The 25,745-nt window shown below is 37.4% G+C and overlaps 1 protein-coding gene across 2 annotated transcripts in view; it reads left to right on the forward strand.

Annotated features, from left to right (window-relative positions):
• The window catches only part of RFX7 (regulatory factor X7), a 137,827-nt gene extending 120,546 nt beyond the window's left edge, over positions 1-17,281 (forward strand). For both annotated transcript variants that reach the window (XM_078079291.1, XM_078079292.1), the window contains 5 exons: positions 3,302-3,418; positions 4,708-4,792; positions 5,523-5,730; positions 8,959-9,254; positions 11,118-17,281. In XM_078079291.1, the coding sequence (XP_077935417.1) occupies positions 3,302-3,418; positions 4,708-4,792; positions 5,523-5,730; positions 8,959-9,254; positions 11,118-14,393 (3,982 nt within the window). In that variant the 3' untranslated portion in view covers positions 14,394-17,281. The remainder of the gene's footprint in view (positions 1-3,301; positions 3,419-4,707; positions 4,793-5,522; positions 5,731-8,958; positions 9,255-11,117) is intronic.
• Positions 17,282-25,745: the final 8,464 nt, after the last annotated feature.

Genomic DNA, 25,745 nt, shown 5'->3' on the forward strand with positions numbered 1-25,745 from the left:
TGCTGCTATAAACATTGGGGTGCATGTGCCCTTCAAATCACTATTTTTATATCCTTTGGATAAATACTTAGTAGTGCAATTGCTGAATTGTAGTGTATTTCTATTTTTAACTTTGTGAGGAACCTCCATACAGTTTTCCAGAGTAGCTGTACCAGTTTGCATTCCTACCAACAGTATAAGGGGGTTCCCCTTTCTCCACATTCTCACCAACATCTGTTGTTTCCTGAGTTGTTAATTTTAGCCATTCTGACCATAACTGACATTATATATTGCTTGATCAACCTGCAGTTAAAGTTATGAACCAGGAAAACCAGATGTAAATAACCAAGATCTCCACATGACCTGGAATAATCTGTAGATTGTTACATAGCACTGGTTTCAAAATTATGAATAGGTAACCTAAAAATACTTCCTCAGATTAAAACAAAATCATTGAATATCTATATCTTCCCAGTGGAGAATGGGCTCTTATAATGAAATCCTTTTTCTTTGAAAATTAGAACCACTAAAAATTGAATAGGCCATTTTACAATCTAGAGCCCTCTCTATCAGGGGAAGTGTTCACATTGATGTAACCCATCATTTAGCAGAAGTTGAACTGTACAACTTCTGAACTCATTGCCAGTTCTGAGAGTTCATAAAATTAAAGAAATTGAGGACCTGCTCCAGTATGGTTGCTTTTAATTTGGGACTCTATTTTCTCTTTGACATATAAGATGTCAAAGTATAGAATTTTGAATCATAAGCAATTTTATTCTTAACATTGCCTACTATTTTTTTAGGAGGAGTAATTTGAGCTGTTTATATGTCTACAAGGTACTTTTTATACTTATCCACTAAAGAGTATATTGAAGATAAGGTCATTGTAAAAAAAAAAAAAAAATCCTTCCAAAAGAGGAATTCCTCTCTTTTACATGTCCTCCTTATTTAAAAAAAAAAAAAAAATTAAGTAATGTTTACACCCAACATGGGACTCAATCTCATGACCCCAAGATCAAGAGTCACATGCTCTACCAGTTGAACCCACCAGGAACCCCAGAATTCCTCTCTTTTAATGGAATAAATAGAATCAAAAAACATTTCACATTCTGAAGTCACACTCAGGATTTAGCAAGCAAATTCTGTAGTGATCATCTGGATACTTTACTTTGCCAACCTTTCACACATCCCTTTTGCCAAAGTAAAAAAATTTGGTAGACTAATGTAATGAAAAACCATGAAAACCTAAGTCCCAGAGGGAGAATAGGATGGTTATATTACCTTTCTCATTAGACTCATTGCCCTGCTTCTCTTTATTTGGTGTCCGGTTCTTTAGGCCCATATATATGCCATTGCTATCATAGGAGCTCTGTGGACAGTGTTTTCCTTATTGCCTTATATGTTTCTTTAAAGTTTCTTGTTTTAAGCCTGACATAATATTATGTTAAAATTTAATGTGACTCTTAAATCTTGTTCTTAATGCTGACAGTACAGTGGTGAACGAGGTAGTTATGGTCACTGCCCTGGTTGTACATACAGCCTAATGGAGGAGGCAAACAACAAGGAAATTGGCTGTTACATAATTATTATAAGTCATGAGAAGAAAAAAAACAGAGTACACTGATAGATAAGGTGAGAGTGTCACAGGAGGGCGCTGCTTTAGATAGGGGAGTTATTAGAGACACTTCTGAAATAACATTTCAGCTGGGACTTGAAGAATAAGAAAAGTAATTTTTCCAGGTAGGGGGAACATGTCAAGTCCCCGAGGTGCAAAAGAACATCATTTAATTCTCTTTCAGGTCTGATTTAAACCATAAAAATGACTGATTTAACTTGATACTGAAATGGTTATGATTTGATACAATTCATTTAAATTGTCAACACTGGAAAATAGTTACCTCTTCACTTTGTACCTTCAACCTTGACCCCTGAACCACTCAGAGTATTACATGTAGTCTCAAGTTAAATATGACATATTTAATCTAATACTTCCTGTCAGGGGAATTCTCAATGCATGTTAGCTCCTTTCCTTTCTCCCCCCTCTTCAACATTGCTGGGAATGTGTTTGCTGGGCAGCTCCTCTCTCCCCACACTCGCACCAGAGATACGTGGAATTTGGTGTGGGTATAGGAAGGGCACAATCAAGAATAATACCATTGTCTCCAAAACCTGACCCTAGTGTCTCTGTTAAGGCTCCCCAGGGTCCCTACGTCCTCCTAAGTCTCACCCAGTTTGACTTCTTAAATTCAGGTCACTTCAGGAATGTATTGCATAATACAAATGTATATTTATATATATTTATGTTACATAGATAATACAATATAAATATACATGTAAGTATATATAATGTTTTTACATACTAGCAAGAGCTGATATATTCAGCAGTCTACAAGAACTGAAGTCCCAGTTACCATTATATCCTGTTCACAGGTCTTCAGTTGTTTTCCTTTGTTTCTTCTTAAATCTCTTTTTGGCTCTCCACTGCATGACATTATCAAGAAGCTGCTCTGGTCAGTGCTGAAATAAGAGGTGAGGTGGGGAAATATGACTGGATTCCCACGGAATTCCTCTGATGTCCTCTTTGGTGTTTCTCAGGTAGCAGTTCTCTCAAAGGCCTTGGTAGCCTTCTCCTGCTGCTGAACTGGTCCAGGAGGGATTGGCTCTTTACCTATGACTGGATTCCAGCAGTAGTTAAGACTTGGCTTGTTTCCCTGTTCCCACTTGAAGTTACTGTTTTACAAAGTACTTTTTCCTGGCAATAATAGAAGTGGTGGGGGTGAAGAAAGAACACTGGACCTTTGGAATCTCTCTCTGTGCCTTCATTTTTTTCCCTTATCAGTAAAATGAGAGTGTTGGTATAGATGATCCCTAAGGTCCCTTTTAGGCCTAATATATCATGTTTCTATTTTAAATTATATAGTTTTGTTTCTGCTGTCTGACTTACCTAATGTGTATGTTGGAAATTATCTCAGTGTATGAATTTGATACTTCTGTGGAAATGTAGAGCCCTGCTGGTTGAGCTGGATATGCTCATCTCAGAGTGCAGGGTTGGGTTATAATTGGAAAACTTTGTACTGGGGTATCTCTTACAGTGAGTTTTTTTGGATGCTATTGAAAGCAGTGGTACTGTATACCTTGAGGATGAAACAAGCTAACTAAGCCTGAGTTAGTCTCCAAAGAGTTATGATCAGTGAAATTTGTGGTGAATGACTTGAAGATGTGGCTTTTAATTTTGTTAAAGTGGTCAAATTGTATTGAAATAGCACTGTCCTGTGTAACTCTGAGTTCTGTTGCTCTAAATTGGTCCCTCCTTCTTTTGCAGGAGCTATTGTGACAATCTTGGTTACCATCCATTAAGTGCTGCTGACTTTGGAAAGATCATGAAAAATGTCTTTCCAAACATGAAGGCACGTCGTCTGGGCACAAGAGGCAAATCTAAATATCCTTTACCGGAATGGTTTTTAGTACTCTCTTTAGTAATCACTTAGAACATCTGCTGTTGTAATTCAACTAGCAACTATATTTAGAAGTAAATTTAAGTCAACAAATATAAACAACTCAAAGTTCTTGGTAGAATAATTGCAAACATTATTTTCCTGGCTATATATCAAACTACAAGAGAAATAACAAATAGTGGTTTTAGGATTGTGATAGATTTCACCATATTCTGTCACTGTAATGTGTGTTCTTAATGGTCCAGTCTCCTTTTCTTTAACAATAAGAATTAACTGAGATAGGTCACAGTGCAGCTATTGTAAATCATATCAGTAAAAATGGAGAAAGAGGTTAGCTGTCTTCTTCCCGTAATTTAGAAACATCGGGATCTCTTTGGCAAAATATACACCACTCAGGAAAATTCCTGTGGAACTTGTCCTGGATGATTATATTCTCTTTAAAGTATTTTTTCAGCCAACCATTTAAAGCCTGTATTAAAATTAAAGCCAGAGCATAGGAAAGGTCCCTGTTGTGACAGAGACATACTTAGTAGCAAACAGAAGGAAATGAAAATGAAGAATTTATTAAAGTCCTTCTGACTCTTGTCAGAAGGCTGTAAAATAGAGGGTCTCTGTATTAGAAAAATATTATTTCTCTTTACGTAGCCCTTGGCCTTTTTCAAAGCACAGAAACCTGCTTCTGTGGAGATGAGAGGAAAGGGGAAGGAAGGGGACACTGCTTTTCTGAAACAGCTCCAGGTGCTCTCTGCTCACTTGTTGCTTGACCCATCCTTGTTCTCTGAGTACAAGCAAAACTGTCTTGATGGGTCCTTGGCATGTTACAGGTGATAATCCTGTGTGTTTCAGTGGAAAAAGAACTGAAAAGGTTAAAGCCCTTGTGACACTCTTTAGAGTTGTTTTTGTCCCAGTGCCCTGGGCTAAAGTTTCCCTGTGCTGTGCCAGGTTTCCATCTGGATATTCCTTTCCTTCTGACCTGTTTGTTACTGGTGGTTGGCATGGCCTATTAGGAACATTTATTCATAAAATTTATAGCGATGAGAATCATTTTGTTTTGTTTAAGACAATAACATTCTACAGAGACTATTCCAATTTCAAAACAGTGAAAGTGTCCTGAATTTATAATATTGAGGTTTCTCTTACTGAAGAACTCTGAAAGTAGATGTTATCTCGTGCTGATTTTATTCCTATTTCATATGTGGTTACTTCTCAAATGGTGATTATATATAAGCAATTCATTTAATTTAGAATGCTTTAGACCTTAACTGTTTATTACATATTGCTACAGTGGACTAAGGAAAAAAGCCTTTGTTCATATGCCAACACTGCCCAATCTTGATTTTCACAAAACTGGAGATGGGGTAAGAATTCTGCCTTTTCTTTTTAATAAGTAGAATTATACCTTAATATCAGCATTGAAATGCATACTGCATAGTCTCATTTGGATAAAACCAGGGACCAAGAACTATGCCTTTTACAAAATAAATGAGACAAAAAATTTAACAGTGGCTGAAAAATTTTAGCATATCTGACTTACATCAACATGATTGATGAAATTAGATAGCATTTACATCAACATGGTTGATGAAATTAAGAGGAACATAGGTCTAAACTGGTTTCTAAATATATCCATAATGTATATTGACTATATATATATATATTGTCAACAGGAAAAATTAAGTTGTGGGGTGATATAGTATGGATGTCTTTTTTTTCCCTTTTTGATTTACTTATATATCTAATACAAGTACAAAGAAGAGAAAATACAGCTAGTGGCATAGTTTGTTTTATTGATGTCAGAAAAGTGTTTTAGAAAGATTCGTAAGATCCCTTAGCCTTCATATATATTTAACGACCATTTCAGTGTTTCAGTCCCAGTGCTCCTGGTGGCTGTGACCTGGCCGGTGGTGTAGGCATAGGCCTCGCATTTGCACGGCTCTTCTATGCCTGCCAGTAGGGCGTTTTATACGACTTTGACCCGACAGACCTAGATTACATCTTCTAATTAAGAATACATGCCTTCAGTGTGCTTCAGTTTAATTTCTCTGAACTTTCTTTTATAAGTTAACTTTTCCTTTTTCCTTTGTTTAGTTGGAAGGAACTGAACCTTCTGGGCAGCTTCAAAATATTGATGAGGAAGTTATCTCTTCTGCTTGCCGTCTTGTGTGTGAATGGGCCCAGAAAGTGTTAAGCCAGCCATTCGACACGGTCTTGGAGTTAGCACGCTTCCTTGTAAAAAGTCATTATATAGGCACCAAGTCGATGGCAGCTCTAACGGTAATGGCAGCAGCACCACCAGGTACAAAATTACCACTAACAAGCTAAAGCTCAAAGGGACAGAGGTGTTACTGCATTTTAGAGTTGGTGGCAAAAGAAGAGTTTCTCCAGAGAACTTTCCTGTCTTTTTAGTGTTTGTATGAGTTTACCCTCACTTCACTTAACTCTAAGTTTAGATGGGTTTGTTGAGCCAACAAAAATAGTAATAATTATAGTCATTTCATTATAAAGCTGAAAGCTGTAGTTTTTCTCTAGTATATTGCTCCGCTGAAACATGAAACTTTTATGATTTCCCAGTTGATATTAATTTTTCCATTGCTACTTTAAAATTTAAAGAATATGTGTATGTGTACTTTTAAATATACATGTGTGTCTAAATTAACAAATATTAGATAAGATTAAATTTTTATTTTTTTATTTTTTATTTTTTATTTTTTTAAAGGTTTTATTTATTTATTTGACACAGAGAGAGAGACAGTGAGAGAGGGAACACAAGCAGGGGGAGTGGGAGAGGGAGAAGCAGGCTTCCCGCCGAGCAGGGAGCCCGATGTGGGGCTCGATCCCAGGACCCTGGGATCATGACCTGAGCCGAAGGCAGACGCTTAACGACTGAGCCACCCAGGCGCCCCAAGATTAAATTTTTAAAATGACTTGCTAGCTTCCTATTAGAAACTAATACTTACAAACAAAATGATCTTTGGATAATGTGAGAGGTAACTTCGTGTCACAAAAAGCAAACTATATGAAGCATTATTATAAAATAGCAAGAGTGATTTTTTTTAAATATACATTCAAATGAATATTTTTGTTCAAATAGGGAATTTTTTCATTTGATAGTTTTAGGAATTGACAGTATTGGAATAAACAACTCCCTCCTAAATTAGTAGCTGTGTAAAGTACCTCTTCTGTTGCAGTTTTTTAAATGTCTCATTTCAGTCATACATTTTAATAACCTAAGGAAGAATGAATAAGTTGTGTTATTACTCTAGGAAATTATAATTTCTGTGAAAAATGTATTAATGTGAAACTTGTTTTCCAGAGATTATTCTTCTGATTATTAAATGTAAATAATTTAAATCTGTAATGGATTTCTCCCAGCCAGAATTGTAGTTTCTTAAATAACTTCACTTTTTTTAAAATCTTAATAATTTTAACAATTATTTTTCTTTCAGTTTATATTTATCAGAAGCTTTACGTATTTGGGGGGTGTATTCTTGTTCTATCCTTTCATCTTATTGTCAACTGAGGACTCACTTCAGCAAAATAATCTCTTACCAGAATTTTGTCATGATTTTCTTTGTCTAGATTGTAAACTGTATGACTGAAAGCTGCTCATTTACACTTACACATGAACAGGAGAGCGCTTGTGTAGCCTTATCTAGTTAGGTAGCCTGCATACGCTACCTCATTTCTTCCCCCAGCAGTCCTGTGAGACAGGTGATATTAATTCCCATTTTACAGATCAGAAAACAGGCTTGGGGAGGTTAAGTAATTTGTCCATGGCCAGATAAGCAGTGGGACCAGGATTTGAATTCTAGTTTGTTGGTCTCAAAAGCCCAGGTTAACTGCATTACATCATGCTGTCTTCTTATCTTCTGGCAAAATGAGGTTTTAAAAGATATGGGCCAAAAACAGAAAAAAAAAAAAGATAAGGGCCCTTCGGCTTTCTGTGTTCTCTCTTACCCCTACTGACACCCAGATTAGTACTTGAACGAGCTGAGGAATTAGGAGGTATCATGGGAAAAGAAACCTTTCGATCTTATTTTCCTCATTGCTTACAAGGTCTGACTGAAAGAAGTGGTGAATGATGGGATGAATGAATTTTTAAAACATAAGTGTAAAGAAGGGTGTGTTTTTTAAACAAAAATACTAAAAATTTCATGAATAGACATGTTTCACTTTGTGAAAGTATTCAGTAGTTTAGCAATTATATCATTACTCAAAACATTTTTAGATTCTTAAAATTTTGTTCTCAACCACTGCTATATTTTTTTAATACCTTTGGTGATTAATCTTCATCTTTTGAAGGTGAATTTGGTTTTTTATAAATATAGTCTCCATATTAAGAACAGGTTGTGTTTCAAATGTCCTTTTGTACGTCAGCTGCTTGGAAATCATTCCTGTCCAGAGACCCTGGCAGGAGGGAGACAGCTGAGCTTTGAGCCATTGGCAGAGGCTTTCGGGTGCAGGTGCTGAGAAGCCAGAGCCCAGGCTGGGGGCCAAGAGGGAGCAGTACAGTTTGAGCTGGATTTGAAGAGAAAAAATGGTACTTAGGTGATCAAAAGGGAGTCAAAAGATGTGGGATTATTGAGTGAGTGTGTGGGAAAGAGTTTAAGTCACTTCTTTCTCTCCTGTCCCCCCTCCACAACTTGTTGATGAAAAGCAGAAATTGGGCCAGGGAAAGGGTGTACCAGAAGGATGGTGTGGTCCTCCCCTTTCGTCTCCACTGTTTTTACCAGCCACAGCTTACTTTCTAATGATCGTAATGCTACACCCTAAATGTGAAATGAGCTTTTTAAAAAATTAATTGTACTATATCATCAGTTGTTCTTAACTTAAAATTTATCTTTTTGCTTAGTTTATCATTCCTTTTTTCTCAGTGTTGCTCTTACTACTGCTTTGAAAAGTTTTCTCAGTGACACTGTTTCAAAATACCTTAACCTCAGTTTTATGCAGCAGCTCTGCTTAATTACTCCTGTGTCATACTGGAATAATTGTATAGTAGCAGTTAAAATAGTACCTCTTTTTGTGAATTGGTAGAATTAAACACTTGTTTTCCCTATACACATTTTTTCTAAATATGAATGATTTCAGCAAATATTTATTGAATGCCCCTTGTGAGCTGAATATTTAAATCATGAAAATGCATGCATTTCTAATTAGAGAATTGGGGAAGGACATTTCTGACATCTGATAAGATGTAAAACATGCTCCTTTGGTATTTATTTATCTTAACTTCTGCATATTTATGACATAGCTACTACTCTTTTCAAAATCTTCATCTGTTATTGCTGATTTAACTGAAACGGTCAGCTGAGTTGAACCATATTTTAAGGTGTCAAAACCATGTTGACAACTGTTTTTAAACTGAAAGTCTAACACTTACGCTTTATAAAGAGATTGTGAGTTAAAATTTGCTGGTTTTGGTTGCTTTGTCCAGTAGATGGCTACATAGCCAAAGAAATTGAGTTGTGACTGCCTTCTATAAAACAAAGTATTTATTTTAGCTTTCTTTTCTGTTTATTTTCAGGAATTAAAGGAATTACCCAGCCGTCTGCTTTTATACCTACAGCTGAGAGTAATTCTTTTCAGCCTCAAGTGAAGACTTTGCCTTCTCCTATTGATGCTAAACAGCAATTGCAACGGAAAATTCAGAAGAAGCAGCAAGAACAGAAACTACAGTCCCCTTTGCCAGGAGAATCCTCAGGCAAAAAAGCAGAAGGCGCTACAACCAATGGAGTGACTAATCTTTCTAATGGAAATCCTGCAATCCTTTCTCCTCAGCCTATTGGTATCGTTGTGGCAGCTGTCCCTAGTCCCATTCCGGTAATAGCATTAAATAGTGTTAGACCTCACTGGGATGCTGGGAGAGCATTTGTTTAATTAAAAGTGGCACACGAGAAGGAGGCAAGTATAGGTATAGATTCAGTTACAGATTGATTTTGTGAGCACAGATAGATTCAGGTTCAGTCAGTCGTCTTTTAAAGATTTTACTTGCGGCGCCTGGGTGGCTCAGTCGTTGGGCGTCTGCCTTTGGCTCAGGTCATGATCCCAGGGTCCTGGGATCGAGCCTCGCATTGGGCTCCCTGCTCAGCAGGAAGCCTGCTTCTCCCTCTCCCACTCCTCCTGCTTGTGTTCCCTCTCTCGCTGTCTCTCTCTCTGTCAAATAAATAAATAAAATCTTTAAAAAAAAAAAGATCTTACTTAATTATTTGAGAGAGAGAGTGCGCACGTGCGCACAAGCATGGCAGGGAGAGGGGCAGACGGAGAGAGAGAGAATCTCAAGCAGACTTCCCACTCAGCATGGAGCCTGACCCGAGGCTCGATCCCATGACCCTGAGATCATGACCTGAGCCAAAATCAAGAGTCCGCCACCTAACTGACTGAGCCATCCAGGCTCCCTGTCAGTTGTTTTTTAGTCACAATATACAATGGTGATTACAAAGCAAGCTATAAAATGAACACAAGTGAAAATACAAAGATTTAAGACATGCAGAGTATGCACACATAACCAGAGCTTTATGTAAGATATGAATCATTTTCAGAATTGTTTCATTTCTAGCTAAGCCAAGATGATCAAGTGTGAATTTTTTTTGGTTTAAACTTTTCTTCTTTTTAACATTCAGACAGAGCAAAGTTGTAACACATATTGATAACACTTTTTTTTTTTAAGATTTTATTTATTTATTTGACAGAGAGAGATAGTGAGAGCAGGAACACAAGCAGGGGGAGTGGGAGAGGGAGAAGCAGGCTTCCCGCTGAGCAGGGAGCCCGATGCGGGACTCAATCCCAGGACCCTGGGATCAAGACCTGAGCCGAAGGCAGCCGCTTAATGACTGAGCCACCCAGGCGCCCCTTGATAACACTTTAATATAGACCTGTTGCTGTGGCTTGCTCTACATAGGACCTTGGACAAGTCCCTTAGCTGTTCTGAATCTGTTTCCTTATTAACAAACGAGATTATAAGTCTCCTTTTCTATCTCACACAACTGAGGTTATGATGAAGGGGCTTTTAAAATGAGAGGACATTATGCTAAAACAAAGTGGTATTTTATGTTATTATTGATGATGTCATTAAGGAGATCTTTTATCTTTGTTTTTCTTATCATCATCATTATCATCATGTCATCAATACGTGGCATACCTGGTAACCATGCTCATATGCTATTCACTATAGAGCAAACTTGGGGAGACAGTAGTTTTATCTGAGAACATATCCACAGTGGTTTAATTATTAATGTCCAATGACGTTATGACAGTCCCCCCCCCCCATGAGTGAGTCACTTTCTTGGCCCAGAGGTAGATACGTTTATAGTTGCATGTTTTTTCAAGATTTTATCTTCTCTTCCTATAACCTCCTTAAAAATGATTATTTTGGCAAGTATTCATCACAATTGCGAAGTTTTTAGTCTTGCCAATTTGAAAAGTATCTTAATGTTTTTCTTACATATTATATTTTATAACTATATTGCACTGTGTTACAGTTTTTATAATATTTATGTGTCTGATTGTATACAACCTGGTCTAACATATTTATAGATAGATAGAACTCTTGTTTAACAGAGGAACTGTTTTTTTTCTTTTTAGCGTTACATTTATTAAATGCCTTAATACTATACAGATATGTGAATTACTGTTTATATCCTAGACTTGTTAAATCTGACTTTTCTGTTTTCTACCTTTGAACAGGTCCAGAGGACCAGGCAGTTGGTAACTTCACCAAGTCCAATGAGTTCTTCTGACGGCAAAGTTCTTCCCCTCAACGTACAGGTGGTCACTCAGCACATGCAGTCTGTGAAACAGGCACCAAAGACTCCTCAGAACGTTCCAGCCAGTCCTGGTGGGGATCGTTCTGCCCGGCACCGCTACCCTCAGATCTTACCCAAACCAGCCAACACCAGTGCACTCACCATTCGCTCCCCAACTACTGTCCTCTTTACTAGCAGTCCCATCAAAACCGCTGTTGTACCCACTTCACACATGAGTTCTCTAAATGTGGTGAAAATGACAGCAATATCCCTCACGCCCAGCAGCAGTAGTGCCCCTCTTAAACATTCTGCCTCAGTGAACAGTGCTGCAGGAACAACAGAAGAATCAAGGACCATTCCACAGATCAAGAATGGTTCTGTTGTTTCACTTCAGTCTCCTGGATCCAGGACCAGCAGCACCGGGGGAGCATCTGCCGTGGAAGTCAAAATGGAACCTGAAACATCATCAGATGAGCATCCTGTACAGTGCCAAGAGAATTCTGATGGGACTAAAGCTCCCAAAACAACACCTAGTGCCCTTATGGGGCAGAAAAGTAATACGGATGGAGTAGTGCAAAAACCTTCAAATGAAGGTGTCACTGAAGCAAAAGCAACCAAGGTCTGTGACCAGAGGACCAAATGTAAAAGCCGCTGTACTGAAACTCTGCCAGGCGCTTCGACAGGCAATAATCCAAGCACTGTCACCCTCTCAGTTGCCACTCAGAACTTAACTTTCACCAGCACCAGCTCACCAGCTAATGGTGACTCAATAAATAAAGACCCTAAATTATGCACTAAAAGTCCAAGAAAGCGACTGTCTTCTGCATTGCAAGAGTCCCAGGTGCCTCCCATAAAGAAACCAATTGTGGAACAGCTTTCTGCAGTTATCCTAGAAGGTCAGAAACCAGGCAGTGTTGAGAAGGACCAAAAGGTTCCACATTCAGGGAAAATAGAAAGTTCAACAGCCGGTGCTCAGATTCCTAGCAAGGTATCAATGAATGTCAATTCGCACATAGTGGCAAATCGACTCTTGAGTTCTTCTGCTCTCATTGCCGGTGATTCAGCTTCAGAACAGCAAACACCATCATCATCTCCAGATATAAAAGTAAAACTTGAAGGGAATGTCTTTCTTTTGGACAGTGATTCAAAACCAGATGGCAGCTTTAATTCAAATGAATGGCAGCAGGTCAGTAAGGATTCTGAGTTTATATCTGCCAGCTGTGAACAACAGCAAGATATCAGTGTTATGACAATTCCTGAGCACTCTGATATCAATGACTTAGAGAAATCTGTTTGGGAATTAGAAGGAATGCCACAGGACACTTACACCCAGCAGCTGCATGGCCAGATACAAGAATCTTCTTTGAATCCAATACAAGCACAGTCTTCAGATCAGTTACCTCTGCAGTCTGAACTGAAAGAGTTTGAGCCTTCTGTTTCCCAAACAAATGAAAGCTACTTTCCTTTTGATGACGAGCTTACACAAGATAGTATTGTGGAAGAGCTGGTGCTTATGGAGCAGCAAATATCAATGAACAATTCTCATTCTTACAGTAACTGTTTGGGAATGACCCTTCAGAGTCAGTCAGTAACTCCAGGAGCTCCAATGTCATCTCATGCCTCCAGTACCCACTTCTATCATCCAATCCACAGCAATGGCACTCCGATCCACACACCCACACCCACTCCTACCCCAACCCCAACCCCAACCCCAACCCCAACTCCAACATCAGAAATGATTGCTGGGTCTCAGAGTCTGTCACGGGAGAGCCCTTGCTCCAGGCTAGCCCAGACCACACCTGTGGATAGTGCTTTAGGAAGTAGCCGACACACACCCATCGGTACTCCACATTCTAACTGCAGCAGTAGTGTCCCTCCCAGCCCTGTTGAATGCAGGAATCCATTTGCATTTACCCCAATAAGCTCCAGTATGGCGTATCATGATGCCAGCATTATCTCAAGTAGTCCTGTGAAACCGATGCAAAGACCCATGGCCACACACCCTGACAAAACCAAGCTTGAATGGATGAATAATGGGTATAGTGGGGTTAGTAATTCATCAGTTTCTGGCCATGGCATTCTCCCAAGCTATCAGGAACTAGTGGAAGACCGTTTCAGGAAACCTCATGCTTTTGCTGTGCCTGGACAGTCTTACCAGTCTCAATCCAGACATCATGACACTCATTTCGGTCGCTTGACTCCAGTCTCTCCTGTGCAGCATCAAGGTGCCACTGTAAATAACACCAACAAACAGGAGGGTTTTGCAGTCCCTGCCCCTCTTGATAATAAAGGGACTAATTCATCTGCCAGCAGCAACTTCAGATGCCGGAGTGTGAGCCCTGCTGTTCATCGCCAACGTAATCTTAGTGGAAGCACCCTGTACCCCGTATCTAATATCCCCCGATCTAATGTGACCCCCTTTGGAAGTCCAGTAACCCCAGAGGCTCACGTTTTCACAAATGTTCACACAGATGCGTGTGCCAACAACATAGCTCAAAGAAGTCAATCAGTTCCATTGACGGTCATGATGCAGACAGCCTTCCCGAATGCTCTTCAGAAGCAAACAAACAGTAAAAAAATAACCAGTGTCTTGTTGAGTAAACTTGATTCTGACAATGATGACTCAGTGAGAGGTTTGGGCGTGAACAACCTGCCCTCCAATTACACAGCCCGGATGAATCTCACTCAGATTTTGGAGACTTCCACTGTTTTTCCTAGTGCCAATCCGCAGAATATGATCGATTCCAGCACTTCTGTTTATGAATTCCAAACACCACCTTACCTCACTAAAAGTCATAGCACCGATCAGATCAGCTTTTCTCCTGGAGATAATCAAGCACAATCAGAAATCGGAGAGCAACAATTAGATTTCAGTAGCACTGTTAAAGACCTGCTGAGTGGAGACAGCTTGCAAACCAACCAGCAGCTGGTAGGTCAGGTAGCGTCTGACCTCACTAATCCTGCGTCTGATTTCTCGAGTGACATCAGGCTGTCTTCTGAGCTCTCAGGCAGCATCAATGATTTGAACACTTTAGACCCAAACCTACTGTTTGATCCAGGTCGTCAGCAGGGACAAGATGATGAAGCTACACTGGAAGAATTAAAGAATGACCCATTATTTCAACAAATTTGCAGTGAATCCATGAGCTCTATGACTTCATCAGGTTTTGAGTGGATAGAAAGCAAGGACCATCCTACTGTTGAAATGTTGGGTTAAATAGTGTTTTATAATATGTAGCACACTGTATCTAAAGACATATGTATTGTATTTGTCTTAATGGAAGTGCCTCCCGCAGCAGAAACACTTAATATTAATTGTGACATTTTAAAAGAGTTTGCTGCAGAAGTGGTTTCTTCTTCAGTAGGAAATGGTTAGACTTGCCTCAGTTCTTAACAAGTTTCTGAAGACAGTAGGCTGTAGAAGAGCAAGTATTAGGTTTTAAATTTTGTAATGTTCCCCCATTTAATCACATTGTTTGCTAGTAAACAATTGACTAACCAGCTTTTACAAGAGCATTCTAGATCTTTATTTTGTGTAAGTTCATTTTAATTCATCAGTTGATCTGCACAGAATATAGAGGAAACCATTGATTTTAGGTATAGGCTATTTTTTGTTGTTGTTGGCATTATCTTTTAGATATGAAATCATAGCTAAGGTAAACTGTAGACAAGAAGGTCTTCCTTGAAACAGGGATAATATTCAGGTTATTATCGGTATTTAGGCTTGAAGCATAGAGCTACTGTAGAATGAAAAAAATCTCTGTAGGACTTTCTGGGACTTCAGTACCATTTGCACCTGCATTTTGAAGGGCTTAAATAGGAGAAAATAATGGAAAATTAAATATTAATTTAAGGAAAGCAAAAGCTGCACTAAAATTTTTTAAAGGAAAAACTAGTAGCCATTTACATTTGTGACCTTGCATTAGTCTTATTTTAAAATTTGATTTTTAATATGGAGCCAGCACACACGGAGACATGCATGTACATGTGTGCACATGCACACACACAAGTAAAATAACTCCAAATATTGTAATTTAATAGAGTAAGTACAAGCGTGTTAGAAAAATACTTTATGTTTTATTATTTGGTAGTTGAGATAGGGGAATTTAGAAGGAAAATAAAAGCATTTCCTTAGTTTCATCACAACGGCTACATGCATATATAAAATTCTATTTAAGATTTAATTTGAAGTTTTTAATTATAATATTCCTAAGTCCTCAATTTAGTGACTGACTCCTTCACTCCTGAATATAGTAATGCAAGTTGATCATGGGATCCCTTTGAAAAACAAATAAACCGGAGGGAGATAACATAAAAAAAAAACAAAAAACATTTCACCACCTGAGGTCTGAAGCCACAAATCTTTATGTCGCTGATAAAACAAAGGGGATATCAATAGTACTTGAAGAAGAGGAGCATTTTATTACATGCTTAATTTATTTATTGTGATAACCACAGTTGCAAAAGAAGCACTCAGGATGTGTTTTAAAATGTTTCTCTGTATGGCTCCCATTTTGTTTTATGAATAATTATTTATGAATTTCTTGTTGACACAAATCTGCTCACTAGTTGACAGCTCCATCTGAGTGAATTTAGGATTACTTTCAAATAGATTTAAAAATTGCCATTAAGTTTTTAAAGCTAACATTAAACCATTGCTATGCTACCTTGAACCTAGCTAGCTAAGCTTTCCTTTACCTTAATTAGTAAGCCAATCAGAAGACTACAATCAATGAATATTTAACAAATGTGATGAAGGGTTTAATTTAATAAGGTTTAATTGTTCAATAAATTTGCAAGGTAGGGTATTAACATATTTTGATAAATAAACGGTGCTAGGGTTGGCTCAGAGGTTTATATATTGATATGTCTTAGTTATTGGCATTTGTGTGTGTTTGCTGTTATCCTGATTTAATGATCTGTTAGATATTTTTTCTTGATGCTAGTTACTTCTTCACTGTACATTGAGACACAGCACTACTGCACACCAAAGTATGCAATACCCAAAGGAAACTGTGTGATTTCTTTTAACAAATGATGGGAGCCTTTCTATATGAGATACTCTGAAAAGGAGATTTTGAGGCCATTCTAATCCCTTGTTTACATTATTAGCTTCCTACTAATATAAAAATAATGGAAATCTTTTTTTATAAAAATATAAAGACTGGAGGATTTTTAACCCTCTGTACAGTATTGCAGCAAACACTTTAAATTTGGTTGAATTCGTCCAGCAAACTTTCTGGGGTTCATATATTGCACTAAATTTGTTGAACCTGTGGTAGGCACATCTCTTAGGATAAATGCAACCAATACAGTCCACAGATTAAACTTTTTAAATGTGTTTCATTATGAAAAGACAAAATGTCATCAAAGTGACAGATAAAATTGTCTTATGTAGCAATGTGCATTGATCTCAATGAGATATTTCTATTTCTTATTCTCTTACATGAGAATATTACAGCAGGAAGAATTAAGTTTAGTTTGCTTCACCATGTTAATACATGATCACAAAATGTGCATGAGTGTTATTGACTTATCTTGTACAGTACTAGGTATTCCTGTAACCACTTTTTTTTTCCCCCTTGGCTGTATTAAAGCTGGTTCAGTGTTAACCAGGCAAGCATAGTTATTCACAAGTTATTACTTTTTTATGTTTACTAATTCTGCTTAGTTATTGTTGAATATGTTCTTTTCTCAAATTATTTTCATTGTTTTCATGTTTAAAACATTTTTCATACTGTTTATCATGATAAGACTTCATGAAGTAAATAATTTTGCATATAATTGCAATAAGCACTGACTTTTGAACTGAAAAGAAGGAAAGTTGTTTTTTTTTTTGTGCAGTGCATCTGAGGTTCATATAATAGTCTTGTACTATAATGTGCTTTACTACACCATAAATGACAAAAAACAAGCCCTGTTTCATGTTTTCATTTAGTGCAAAAAGTCAGATTTCCCCAGTGTTTTGTTGTCTGTTGTACCTGCTGAAACTACAGTAGTTGAATATTGCAGTAGCATTTCAGTTCTCTTTTTTTATTGAAAGTGCTCAAAAATTGTTTTTTAAATGTTTTCAAAAACAATTAAAAACATTTTATATTAAACTGACTGGGTCTTAAGGTGATTTGTGGCGTCTATCTTATATAGGCAGTGTGCCATTTTCAAACAGACCTGATGCCATTCTTCCTTAGATCTCATGAAATTCATAGAAGTGGATAAAAATCAGCACAAGGCTGGACAGTGCTGTTAATCTGCTCTCTGCTCTTAATCCAGAAGGATACACAGATATCATTTTATTCGTCAGAACTCTGCTGTTCTCTTAGGATGTATTACTGATGAGTGGGACACGGCATAGAGCTTTATCTTGTCCAAAAAAAATCTTTGCTTTTGCTTATTCACATAATGTTTGCTTTCCAGTGCTAGTCTGTGTAGTACCTGGATATGTATATTTTTGAAGCTTTGAATAGAAAAATAGTAGGAAAAAGTGGAGAAAATTCTAAAGCACACAGCTGTGCCCCAAGGCAACGTAAGCATTTTGGTGAAGCAGAACCTGAGCTGTAGGTGTGGAATCAGAAATGAGCAGATAGAAATTTCAACTCCTGTAGAGTAGTGACACCAGGGTCTGAGACGGAGTTTCCTCACTCCTGAGACTTAAGATGCAGCAACAACCAGTCCCTGGGACTATAACTTCTATTGTAACCAGGACCTGAGCCAAACAGTCTACTCACCTGTGTATACAGATCTGTGTAGAACTGTGATAGCCCTACTGTCACCACAGAACTGCAACCCTGACTGGACAGGTGGAGGAAGCAATTACAGAAGGAAACAAAGAGAGTAGCAATTGAGAAGGGGAGAGATAAGAAGCAGGAAGACGCCCACACAAAATGAGCCTATAAACCAAAATTGTGAAGTACTTGAAGAAAGCGAAACTAATCCTAAGAAAGACCATCAGCACTTAAGATAAAAAGTAATGAACTACCTGGATGTTAACTTTAAAATAGACATGTTAGGATTCTCAATGACAAAAATTTTGTTTAATAATCAAGAGCAGGCAAAAAACCAGTGGATACAGTGAACCAATAAGAAAATCTGGGGGGAAGGTACTGTTTAACATCTGAGGTGCTTTGGCCTGCACATTACAGAAAACCTAACACTGGCTAAAACCGTAAGGACATTTAGCTTAATCTTGAAGATGGAATGTCAGGGTTTCATTCAGCGGCTCAATGTTAAAAGAACTCTCTCTCTTTCTGTTGCATCATCTTCAGCTTGGCTTTTCTGTGTCTGTTGTGTCGTGGTCACAGGATGCCTATCACAGCTCCAAGCTTTATATCTTCATACATCCCAAACAAGGTGGTAAGGGCAGCTCCCTGCCTTTTATCAGAGAGAAAATCCTTACCAGAATCTCCCATTAAGCACTCCCTCCTCACCCTCCAGCCCCTCTTTAGTCTCTTTGGACAAAACTAGGTCAAAGGTCCACCTAAAAGCCAATCAGTTTACATTGTTGATTCATCCTTTATAGCTAGAGGAAGGGCCCATCTGTGGTCATCCACCTAAAATGAGTTCCGTAACCTAAGAAAGATACTAAGGCCTCAAGATCTTGTTCCCACCCTTGAGGGGCTCACAGTCTTGTGAGGAACCAATTACATGTATTTCTCAAAGTACATGTATATACTTTTCATAAATATATATGTCCCAATACAATATGCTATATAGAAGAAAAGAGGTGAGAATTCACACTCTGAGGAGCTAAGAACAGGACAAAAGAAGGTTCATAATAAGAACTACATTTAGAAATAGCTGTTAACTGGTGTAAACTCTTAACCGATATCCTGTCTTCCCTCTGAGTTAAAGAATCAGGTATTAGTATTATAAAGGCAAATTTCCTAAACACCTGTTACCATGATAGAAGACCAAAATGTTTATTTTGTTAAATATATGAAGCAGAGATTTATTATGATGTCCATTGCTATAAATGAATTTTTAAATAACTAGATGGGATCATTTTTCAATATTACATAATCTGAGATTTTTAAAAATATGTGTATGACCAGCCCTGGAGCTATAGTCTGCATCCAAGGATAGAAAGGGAAAAACGAAAAGACTACAATTTTTAAGATAGATTTTATTTCTAAGAAGTACTTAATTTTGGAGAGAAGGGAAAATTTTACAAATAAAATGTATCATGAGAATGGTATTACTACTATATATAGAATATTTCCTTGCAATAGACCTTCTATTAAGTATTTTGCACATATTCTCATTTCCTCACCTCAGAATAATTCTGGAAGAATATCATTTTTCAAGTGAGAAAATTTTAGCTTGGGGATTAACTGGTAGGGATAACAGCTAATAACAGGAGAGCCAGGTTTATAACTTGATTCCAAAGCCTCGTTTTAACCATTATGCTATACTTAAGATATTTGTTCAAACTTTCATTTGGTGGCTTTTTTGAAATTTTTCTTCTGGTTTAAAATTTAGAATTAGGTTTGAATTTGTGGGGATTTTATTTCTCTTAAGCCTCCAATCTTTCTATCTCTTACACTTCCTTTTCACTTTTGTTGCTTTGGGATTTTACCTGTATTTTGTAACTTTCCCCTAAATTATTTAGTTCCTTTTCTTCCCTTCCCACCATGGAAATACATGCCCTAAGGTATTAGAAGTCAAGGGAGAAAATAAGATTTACATACAAAATTGGGTTTTACACACAACTTTGCAAGTACCTTTCTTAGAGGTATACCTAATCATTTATTTTTAAACCACTTAACGTTGCATCAGGAAATAAAAACTAGGCTGTTTGTTGGATAAATGATAAAGCGCCTAAAATATGTCAGTCTCTGTGCCAGTTGCTAAAGAAGACATTTTGAGATTTTACAATACAAAGAAGACGCAAATGAACAGGCTTGCAGGACTGCTGTTTGCCACTAATAACATTCTCCTAGCCATCTGCATGAAAGACTACATTTACCAGCTTCCCTTGTAGTTAAATGGAGCCACTTAAAAGTGCTCAACCAAAAAGGATGTCATCAAAAGATTTGTGTGCAATTTCTTTGAAGTGTACTTGCCCTCCTTCCTCCCTGCTGGCTGGAATGCACCTGCGATGACTACAACTCTAGTTAGCTCCCTTGGTCTTTGAGGTAAAGCCACACAATAGGGATGATGGAGTAACAATACAGGAGCCTGAGGCCCTGATGACAGTAAGGGAAACTGCCTGCTAGTCCTGACTGCTTGCCTCTGAATGTGTTTTACATGAGAGAAATTTTTTTTTTTAAGATATTATTTATTTGAGAGAGAGAGAACACAAGCAGGGGGAGGGGCAGAGGGAGAAGCAGACTCCCTGCTGAGCAGGGAGCCCCATGCAGGACTCTGTCCCAGGACCCTGGGATCATGACCTGAGCCAAAAGTAGATGCTTAACCGACTAAGCCACCCAGGAGCCCTAAGAGAGAAATTTCTTCCTGGTTTAAGTCAGTTATTTTGACTGTTCTGTCACAACACAAATCCAAATTATAACAGGTTTTCAGCAGCAGTGGGAAATGTTAGATTAGCTTGAGGATCATTAAACCATCATGGATTCCCCTCAGAATGGCACACTGCATCTCTTTTTCATTGGAATTGGTAAATTATGAGAGGCTCTTAAAGAATACCCTGATTTTAGCACAGCACTTGAATACTGTTTCATAGCTGTCCAAAGACAGAGAGAGAGCAAAGATAAAATTAGGTAGATTACAGACTGCTTAAATAATTGAAGAGAATTAATGAATCAAAGTAAAAGGCATTACAACATTCTGGTCATTAGTTTCAGACCTGGTTTTAAGTCTCAGCTCTGCTATTTATAACCTGGGCAAGTTATTTGAATATGAGTTATGATATCTATCTGGAGAGCATTTTCTAGTAGTGGCCCATATGGTTCTGGACTGTTGATTATTTTTGCCAATATCTTGAATGAAGACAAAGTTTTCTATGGCAAATATTGTGGACTGGCTTGCTCAATTTCTGTCCCAGCCTTTTCCTGATATGCAGATTCTGGGAAGCCAAAAATTACATTTTCTTGACTTCTTCACAGTTTAGGTTCTGAATATGAATTACATTCCATCTATCAGGTGCATTCCCGAAAGATCTGGAAGATGAAAATGAAGCAGAAGCTATCTTCCTACTTGCTTTCAGTAACTTCCTTGCAAACAAGCTCACAGTGACAAAGTTTTGCAGCAGCAGTGTTCTTGAATTCATTCTTGAGATTCTTACATATCAAGGGTCCACATTCCATTGCCAAGTCACCAGTTCTGTGAACATCAAGATGCAGTCAAGCGGTGGCAGTGATCGTAGCAGCAGCAGCAGCGGCTTCCTGGTCTACCTTCCTCGTCTCTGGAGGGATTCCAGGTATGAACTCATTCCCTTGATGGTCAACTACCATGTTCGGTTAGTGATTTCTTGAGGCACAGGCTAAAGACTATGTATAAGCACCTAATTCCCTGCATTAAATCTTTTTCTGCCTAAAATACCTAGAATAAGCATTTCCCACACTTACCTCTTAGCATATGCCTGTAGGCTAGGAGTCAAGAACATCTGAGATCTAGACCTGGTTCTGTCATTCTTTTCCCCTTTTTGTACTTAATTAAGAATAATGATCACTGTACTGGTTACTTCCCAGAATCTTTTATGAAGTTCAGTAGAATATGACAATATTTTATAAACCATATGTATAAACTCTTATGATTGTTATAAATGCCTACATAAAAGGGCAGACATATATCTAGGAGAGGGAAAAATTATTTTTCTTTTTAGCACATAAGTGTTATGTTTTACTTGAAGCCACAAACTCACATCCATCAGGAGTTAAAGTAAAAATGTATATTCAGAAAAAGGGCTGAACTTTGTATTTAGGTATATGACCATAAACAAGACATAACTTAATAAAATTTAGGCCAACCTGTTGTCATCTGAGCACATTTGTTTGGTATCTACACAGATCATTTAAATCATGAGACCTCTTGTATTTGGATTTCACATATTTGAAATACACACGATTTAAATATCCTACACAAGTCCACCACTAGTTCACTATGATCTCTTCACTTAATTTTTCACAATCTTACCTCACCCTCAGAAGAGTTCTGAAATGACTGTCTCGAAAATTACTGGTGATTCCATAATTGGTAAACCCAGTGACATCGTTCTTTTGTTTCTATAACTTTATATTCTGATTCACTTCCTCCCCAAACTCTTCATTCTTGGTTTCTTTCAGGGATCAGCTTTCAGTGCCTATTATTTAATATAGAAATCTTTTGATGTTCTATGATTGGCTTTTCTCTTTTTAGTCTACTCTCTCTCTCCTTGGTCATTTCAAACACTTCTACAGCTCTACCTGATGGCTTCTAAATCTAAATTTTCAGATTTGACCTCTCTCAGATTTGACTTTTAATCTCAAAATCTACATGCTTCCAATTTGAAATTCATTCTCTCTTCTCCCAACCATCCCCTCTTCTTATTATCTCATTTGTTATCTTATTAACAATGTTATCATCATTGCAGTCACCCAACTGAAACCGCATGTGCCCTTTCCTTCAACCTATCCTCAACATCAAGTTAGTTTCCAAGTCCTATTCCTTTGAGGTACATATCTCTTTGTCTTCCTTTCCCTATTGATCCTGCACTGATACATGGATCATTTCTCACTTGAAATACTGAATTCTCTCTCATTTCTCTAATAATTTCTTTTTTTTTTTAAGATTTTATTTATTTATTTGACAGAGAGAGAGACAGTGAGAGAGAGAACACAAGCAGGGGGAGCGGGAGAGGGAAAAGAAGCCTCCCCACCGAGCAGGGAGCCCAACACGGGGCTCTATCCCAGGACCCTGGGATCATGACCTGCGCCGAAGGCAGATGCTTAATGACTGAGTCCACCAGGCACCCTTCACTTCTCTAGTAATTTTTAAAGAGTGTCGCCATAGAAATATTTAACTCTAAAAACCTTTGATATTCAGAATACTCTTCATATATATAACCAGTTAAGAAGATACAAAGCAAGAGAAGATCCTTTCTATGGTAGCAACCAAAAAGGCTAAATATCCAGGCATGAACTTAATAAAAACATGCAAAATTTATATAAGGAAAACTTTTAAAACACTTTTACTGAAAGGCACAAGGTATACCAGAAAAAATGAGATGAGAGACCATGTTCTTAGATGGGAAGACTTAATATCATAAAGATATCAATTCTCCCTAAGTTAATTGTTAAATTTAACATGAACCCAACAAAAATGACAATGATTATTTTCTGGAACTAGAGGATTGAATATACATTTAAAATGAGAACATAATTATAGTCACAAAAATAATCTGAAAAAAAAAGCAACAACAACAAAGCACTGTTTGAGGGAATAACCCTACAAGGTTTTAAACATATTATAGAATCACATGCCAAAATTCCATAAGTAAAGTCAAACAAAAAAATTGTAGGAAGAGATATTTGTAACCCGTATCACATAAAAAGGGGTAATAACTCTAATATTAGGAAAGAGCTCCTAAAAGAGGGAGGAGGGAAACCTACAACCAAATAGAAAAGTGGGCAAAAGATATGAATAGACAGCTCACAGAAAAAAAAAAAAAAAATGCTTCTTAAGCATGAAAAAAAAAATGTTCAACCATCTCATAAAAAGAGAAATACAGAATAAAACTATACCAAGTTAATAAATAAAATTTTTTAAAAACTATATTGTTACCACTTCTCACCTTTCAGGTTTGCAAAAAATCTAAGTGTGACAGTATCCTCTGTTGGAAACACTGTGGAGGTATGGGCATTCAATATTGTTTCCTTGCACATTTCCTGAAGAATCTACTGGAGAACAAACCAGATATCCAAATGAATAGAGAGACATCGACATAAGGACTGGTGGTGAGCATTAAATAGCTATTTACTTGTAAAACGAAGACCACATGAGGGTTAGAAAGAATATACTATGTATTGAATATATGTCTGAAAATGCTGATAAAATACAACTGTAGGAAATGGAGGGGTATATGCAAACAACTTTTTAACTTTTGAAATAATATTGGTGGTGGTAGAATGGGTGATTTTGCTGAGACTGTTGTGTGTATAACGCAAGACAATGTAAACAATAACTGTGATAGTCTAATTCAATTGTTTTCTGGTCCCTGACATGTTAAGTAATAACAATATAGTCCCGGCTGTGAATTGGAAATACCAGAATGAGCTCATGGAATATCTTGCCATACAATAGCAAGGAAGCTATCAAAGACTACTGAGGCCATGTCAAATGGACTGAGGAGCCAACCTGAAGAAGCTGCCACTGGCCAAAGATGAGATGACTGTTGAGTAACGATAATAATTTCAGTGTAACATATTTTATTTTAAATGTTTCAATCTATGAGTTTTAATGATCCTAAAAAATTAATTGATCTCCTTTTAAAGATAGTATTCAACCAATCACTATTTTTAAAGTTGGGTAAGGGGAAAGAATTGAATATTTATTCTGCCTTTCCTATGTGAGCTGTACCAATGGATAACCAAATAATAGATGAGGGGGAGTTCCTCTATACAGAAATATTCTAGCTCACAAAATGAGGAAGGAGTGATAAAATTGAAATAGCATCATTTTGCAATCCCTAATGAATTGAAATGATCTAAAAATAGGCATCAATTGGGGCGCCTGGGTGGCTCAGTTGGTTAAGCGACTGCCTTCGGCTCAGGTCATGATCTCAGGGTCCCGGGATCGAGCCCCGCATGGGGCTCCCCGCTCGGCGGGAAGCCTGCTTCTCCCTCTCCCACTCCCCCTGCTTGTGTTCCCTCTCTCGCTGTCTCTCTCTGTCAAATAAATAAATAAAATCTTAAATAAATAAATAAATAAATAAATAAATAAATAAATAAATAAATAAAAATAGGCATCAATGGCTACTAACATCATAAAAAGAAAGGCAAACAGACATTATGTGCCTCAGAACAGAAGAACACAACCCACAATGAAGTAGTCTTGCCTCCAAAAATTAAATTGAAATATAATCAAGTTTGTATATCCAATTACCAATTTATAGGAAGTACATTGATTATGAACACTGTTATCATGGGGATGCAATCAGTAAAATCCAGAGTCTAGGAAACTCTACAAATCTGTCGTTTCCTTAACAAATGAATTCTACAGGAAAAAAAAAAAGAAGAAGGAAGGAGAACTTGTAGATTTAAAGAGACTTTTAAAAAAGTCATGAGGCAGTAGCTCTTTCTGCCCATGGGTCCTGTCCCCGTGCTTTAATAAAACCACCTTTTTACACCAAAAAAAAGTCATATGCAAGTTCATATTAAATAAAAAACAGATGAAACTAAAGTATAGTATTTAGGGATGCACTCTTAAGTGATAAAATATAAAGAAAAGCAAGGAAATGATTACCATAAGAATCAGAATAAGTGGACACTAACAGTTTCTGAGGTAGCTTCCGAAGTTCTATTTCCTCATCCAGGTGGTGGTTACAAGGGTGTTTGCTTACAATAATTTATTAAAGCATTAATTTATTTTATGTGGTTTTCCGTATCTGTGTTATATTTTACAGTTTAATTTTTTTCAA

This window comes from Halichoerus grypus, chromosome 8 (genome assembly GCF_964656455.1).
Source record: "Halichoerus grypus chromosome 8, mHalGry1.hap1.1, whole genome shotgun sequence".
NCBI lineage: Eukaryota > Metazoa > Chordata > Mammalia > Carnivora > Phocidae > Halichoerus > Halichoerus grypus.